Source organism: Phyllostomus discolor, chromosome X (assembly GCF_004126475.2).
Source record: "Phyllostomus discolor isolate MPI-MPIP mPhyDis1 chromosome X, mPhyDis1.pri.v3, whole genome shotgun sequence".
Lineage (NCBI taxonomy): Eukaryota > Metazoa > Chordata > Mammalia > Chiroptera > Phyllostomidae > Phyllostomus > Phyllostomus discolor.
Genome location: NC_050198.1, coordinates 80,369,238 through 80,375,237, shown reverse-complemented (window position 1 = coordinate 80,375,237; position 6,000 = coordinate 80,369,238). Strand labels below are relative to the sequence as shown.

Below are 6,000 nucleotides of genomic sequence, written 5' to 3'. Positions count from 1 at the left end.
TGCCAGAATGGGGAAATTCTCCTTTATTATTTGTTCAAATAACTTTTCCACTTGTTGTTCTTCCTCTTCTCCTTCTGGTATCCCTATAATTTGGATGTTGGATCGTTTAAAGATGTCCTGGAGGTTCCTAAGCCTCTCCTCATTTTTTTTTGAATTCTTATTTCTTCATGCTTTTCTGATTGTATGTTTTCTTCCTTCTGGTCCACCCCATTGATGTGAGGCCCAGCTTTCATTCCATCACTATTGGTTCCCTGTGCATTTTTCTTCATTTCACTTATTATAGCCTTCATTTTCTCATCTAATTTGTGACCAAAATCACCCAATTCTGTGAGCATCCTGATCACCAGTGCTTTGAACTGTGCATCTGATAGGTTGGCTATCTCTTGGTCACTTAAAAGTACTGATTGTGAGGATTTCACATCTGTTTTTTTTTCCCCTTTGGTCTGGTTGCACCTGTTATGTATGAGGGGCAGAGCCTTAGGTGTTCACTAGGGTGGGGCACCCCAGTCACTGGGTTGTGACATTGTATGTGGGGTCAGGGTCCGAGAGGGAACAATGGTGCTTGCTCCGCTCTCCGTCAGACCTCAGTCCCTTCTGCCACTTCCCCCGAAAAAACTGGGCCCCTCTGGTGCCAATTCCCATGTGGGTGGGCTTGTGCACCCCGTGGGACTTTCCAGGGACCTCTCCAGTGAGGCTGGGAGTCTCTCCCTGCACCTCAACACCCACAGATGTTTTAATCAGTGCCCTAAGCTCTATATCCCAGCACTGTGATCCTTGGTTGTGCGCATATGCCTTGCTTCACAATTGCTGCCTCACTGGGTCTGCCAGCTGTCTCTTGCACGCTCAGGGTCCACCCCTTGAGGTCTTGAACACCCTGGAGGCCTTACACACCCGGTCCCAATGCTCTCTGCTCTCTGCATGGCAAAGGCGCCCGGCTGCCCCACTCCACCCCTCCTACCGGTCTGGATGAATGGATCTATTTTAACGTCTTGGTTATCCGACTTCCTTACAGTTCAATTTTCTGTCAGTTCTGGTTGTTATTCTGTTTCTAAATTATTGTTGTCCCTATCTTGGTTGTGTGAGGAGGTACAGTGTGTCTACCTATGCCTCCATCTTGGCCGGAAGTCCCCTTAATTTTTATTTTAATTGTTCCAGTATAATTTTCTGTCTTTTACTCCCCTCCCAGTGCCCCCAGCTCTCCCTACCTCTCTCCCATTTCCACCCCCCTTTGTTTTTGTCATGTCTTTTATACTTGTTCCTGTAAACCCTAGTAAGCATATATTTTAAACCTAAAATGCACATATATTTTCTTAAATTTTTTTATTGTTGTTCAAGTAGTTGTCTCCATTTTTACCCCACCATGCTCCCCACTCCACTCACCCCCACCTCCCACCCTCGAGCCTGCCCCCCTTTGACTTTGTCCATGTGTCCTTCATACATGTTCTTTGATGCCCTCCCATTATCCCTCTTCCACCTCTTCTCTGGTCATTGTCAGATTTTTCTGCATGTTTTTAAAATTCTTGTGGCACATTAGTATGACTTACAGCACACTGGTTGAAAATTGCTGGCCTATACTATTGCAAAAACATGACTTCCTTTTTATTAATCTATTTTGGAATAAGCTAGGTATCTGACTGGTGTAGTAGTCTTTATTTTTAATTACAATTTATATTCAATATTGTTTGACTAGTATGTAGTCTTCAAATAAATATAAACAATGAGATACCTATAAGAGTACCCAAAATCCCAAACACTGACAATTCCAAAAATTAGCAAGGATGTAGAGAAACAAAAACTCTCATGCATTGCTGGTGAGAATGCAAAATGGTATGGCCACTTTGGAAGACATTTTGGAACTTTCTTATAAAACTAAATTTATTCTTATAATAGCATCCAGCAATTGTACTCTTTGGTATTTACCCAAATGAGCTGAAAACATGTTCACACACACAAAAAGCTACACATGAATATTTATAGCAGCTTTATTCATAATTGCCAAAACTTTGAAACAACCAAGACATCCTTCAGGAGATGAATGAATATACTATAATGTATCCAAAAGCGGGAAAAAAAAAAGAAAATGAGATATACAGCCACAAACAGCTGTGGAGGAACCTTATGTGCATACTACTAAGTGAAAGGAGCCAATCTGAAAAGATGTCATACTGAGTGATTCTGACTATATGACACTCTGGAAAAGGCAAGCCATAGAGACAGGAAAAGGATCAATAGATTTCAGTGATTATGGGTTGGGAGAAGAATAAGTAGGCAGAGCACAGAGGATTATCAGGACAGTGAAACTATTCTGTATGATACTATGATGGTAGATAACATGTCGTTACACATTTCGCAAAACCCACAGATGTGTAACACCAAGAGGGAACCCTAATTAATGTAAATGATAGACTTGGGGTGAAAATGATGTGCCAATGTAAGTTGTAACAAATGAATCACTCTGGTGATGAATTTTGATGGGGGGAAGCTGGACACATGTGCGAATTAATAGGGAGTATACGGGAAATCTCTGTACCTTCTGCACAATTTTGTTGTGAACCTAAAACATCTCTTAAAAAGGTCTATTAAAATTAATTTTCAAAAGGTAGTACTTTAGACTGATAGTTCAGAAGCCACTGTGGGGTGGTAGAATGAGACAAAGAAACCCGAAAACTATGTGCTAGTCTCAAACCTGCCACAGTCTGGCTATGTGACTTAGAACAAATTTTCTTAGTTTATCTAGACCCTATTTTGTCTACCTCTACATAAAGGGGAATAGATTTCAGTATGCCCTAACCTTTTTAGGGTCGTCTGTTCCATTTACCCTCCACATTAGGGTTATCTTCCTAAAAAAAACAAAAGCTGGTTATATTATTTCCCTATTGTAAACTTCCTTAGTCTGCCCCATCTCTCAGGATAAAAGTCAAACTTTCCTTGGGCATATAGAGACTCTTCATAATTTGACCCTTTTGCCACACTATTCTTATTTCCTTTCATTCTAGCCCATATTTCTTTACAAGTACTTCTCAAAGTATAATCTAAGGTTCACCTGCATTGACTGCCTATAACAAAAGCAAAATGCCTTTGACCCAAGTAAGGTTAGGTTCTCAGATGATGGGACACAAGGACCTACATTTGCACAAGATTGCCAGGTGATTCTGCCCCGTGTAGTATTTGAAAACCACTGCCCTACATCTTTGCCACTCTGAATTTTTCCCCATTCTCCCACCTGGAATGTCATTTCCTACATCATCCACATGGTAACTAACGTCTGCTTTTTAGCACAAATGTCACCTCCACTATGAAGCCTTTGCCCAATCCCCTAGGTAACTGGCTGTTCCTTCCTCTGTGCTGCAGAACTTGGTTTATCTTTTACATAGTACTTAGTGCCTACTATAATTATTGACTTAAATTGTTTCTCCTACTATGATGTGAGTTTGAAAACAGACTGTCTTAACTTTTTATATTCTCAGCATCTAGTACATAATACACACATAATATTTTTTAAACAAATAATGAATGGATAAATATGAAGAAACTAAACTACTCATTCCACAAATATTTGAGAGCCTTCAATGTGCTAGGCACTATTCTAGTACAAGAAAGTAGGCAGGACTTTTTGCACATAAGACAATTATAAGAAGCCTAGACACAGGGCTCTATTTTAAGCCTTTTTAAAGCATTTTATCTGAAGACACTTTCAAATGAGCTGCTTGTTCTTTTTATTATTTATGCTTAGGAAAGGACCATTTGCCTGATGTTTACATGTGAGTGACATTATGACAATGAATGACAGTGGAAAACAACAATATACTTAGTGACACTTAGTCTGTTCCCATAAATGTGCTTAGGTGTCCAGGTTCAATTTCATAGTTACCTTCTCTTTACCACTTTCTGGAAAATGTAACTTATAAAGAGTTGGCAAATGAGAAAATACTAAATGAAGACAAAGCCAAAGTGATTCTTGCAATAAATACTTTAATGAGAACCAAGGTCTGTAACATACATAGCAGTAACTGCCCTAGCCTATGCCTTCTGCTCTAGTCTGGGGCTAACCAACTACATTTAACCCACATTTGAAAAGAAGGCCATTTTCAATGTCACCCATCAGTATCCATCTTCACAGAAGATACCAATCAGGGTCCAGAATCTCAATGTTAACACCCCCTCTCGGGGAAGTTAACATGGTAACACAAACAAATGAACAATTTTGAACCATCCTATTGTTCTTCCATCAGGAGGCTCTTGGGAGACCAATGGTTCAGTAAACACTTATAAGTTTGTCAAAATACATTTGAACAAGGAAACAGAGAAAAGAGTACAAAGGTTGGCAGGGCTTGGTTCACATATAATTCAGTCCTTAGATCTGAAGTCTCTTAAGCTGCTCGTATGTGATAAAAAACTGAAGATTAAGTTATGGAAGATCACCGAGATAACACTGACAGCCAAATCAGTTCTAAAATTGTGCATTGCATTCTTAAATTAAGGTACTTAGACTGTGCCATTCTAAGTTGCACTTGTTTAAGTCTTTTTAAAAAAGTTTCTGACAAATCAAGCATGCACTGAGTGCCCACCATGTGCCCATTATCATCATTGGTATTTAGTAATATAAACAGATTAAAACTCTAACATAGTCTTCAGGGGCACACAACACACACACACACACACACACACACACACAACCAAGAACATCAATGACAGCATCTAGTTCAATGCTAGAATAATTGTTACAAACATTAGGTGATCAGAGCAATCCCAAGGAGGGAGAAAGATACTATCTCCCTCAACCTATAGACTCCACAAGGGCAAGAAATCCTGCAATGCTCACCACTATACACACGAAAACATACACAGGGTCCAATTCATGGCTCTGCATGTAGAAGGCACTCAAATGCAGCTAAAGGAAGGAGATTCACCCCTGAAGAAATAGCCCTATTTGACCCTGGATTCCTTCACCCTACCAATGTTTTCTGTCTTACAGTTTCCCTAGCTGCTTGGCTCCTATAGTTAGGGGATAGGAGATATGGACCTCCTCACCATGGAGTTTTCTGTGGGCATCTCCCAGCAGAGTTTCCAAAAACTTCATAGCACTTTCCATATTTTGCTGTTACAGGTAGTGCTTTGTTTTTTTTTTTTTTCCTAAGTGGAAACTTTGCCATCTCTTTTCTAGTCCTTTCAGTTTGCTTTCGACTCCAACTGAAAATCATTTCTCAATTCCATCCTCAATAGTCACCATTAGAATGCTTGAGTTTCTCACTTGCCTAAAGGCTTCAAGAATCAAATTTTCCTTCCTATAGCCTAGAATTACCTGGGAGCTTGAAACATTTGCTTTCATTCTCATGTTCGAAAAGGATACAATGATGTTCCAGGGTCCAAGTCGAAGCCAGTTCGGCCAAAATCCTTTATAGAGTGCAAAAAAGCCCTCGTGCTTCCACATCTGAGAGAAAGATAATAAAAAATAGAGTGAATTCCCTGTACTCTTTACATCTGACAATTACTTATATTTTAGTGCTCATCTTCTAAGCCCCTCCCCAACAACTCATGGTTCCACGAATGGTCTCCTTTGTTTCTAAAGATGCACATTTGAATTCATTTGTAGTCTAAGTCCACCCACCCATTCATTCAACAAATATTTATTATGCACCTAATATATGCAAAGTATTCTTGATGCTAAGATAATAGTAATACTAGTAAACAAGAGACAAAAAGTATTTGTGATAGAGAGCTTCCAAGATGGTCCCCAAAGAAAGCCACCTCCAGTTACTCACACACTTGTGTAGGCCCTTCCACACATATCAGGATTGGTCTGTATCACCAATAGAATAAGACGGTAGTGAACACATGCCTCATTATAAAAGATTATAAATATATATAGCTTCTGCCTTGTTCTCTCTTGGATCATTTACTCTGGAGGAAGCCAGCTTCTGTATCATGAAGAGAGGCCCACATGGTGAGAAACTAAGGCCTCTTGCAAACAGCCAGAGAGGAAGAGAGGTGTCCTGCTAA

The 6,000-nt window shown here is 39.8% G+C and overlaps 1 protein-coding gene across 4 annotated transcripts in view; it reads right to left on the bottom strand.

Annotated features, from left to right (window-relative positions):
* Window positions 1-3,952: 3,952 nt before the first annotated feature.
* Window positions 3,953-6,000, bottom strand: part of SLC25A14 (solute carrier family 25 member 14) — a 30,353-nt gene continuing 28,305 nt past the window's right edge. For all 4 annotated transcript variants that reach the window (XM_028522967.2, XM_028522968.2, XM_036016312.1 and 1 more), the window contains 2 exons: window positions 5,351-5,431; window positions 3,953-4,396 (listed from right to left, as the gene is read on the bottom strand). In XM_028522967.2, the coding sequence (XP_028378768.2) occupies window positions 4,355-4,396; window positions 5,351-5,431 (123 nt within the window). In that variant the 3' untranslated portion in view covers window positions 3,953-4,354. The remainder of the gene's footprint in view (window positions 4,397-5,350; window positions 5,432-6,000) is intronic.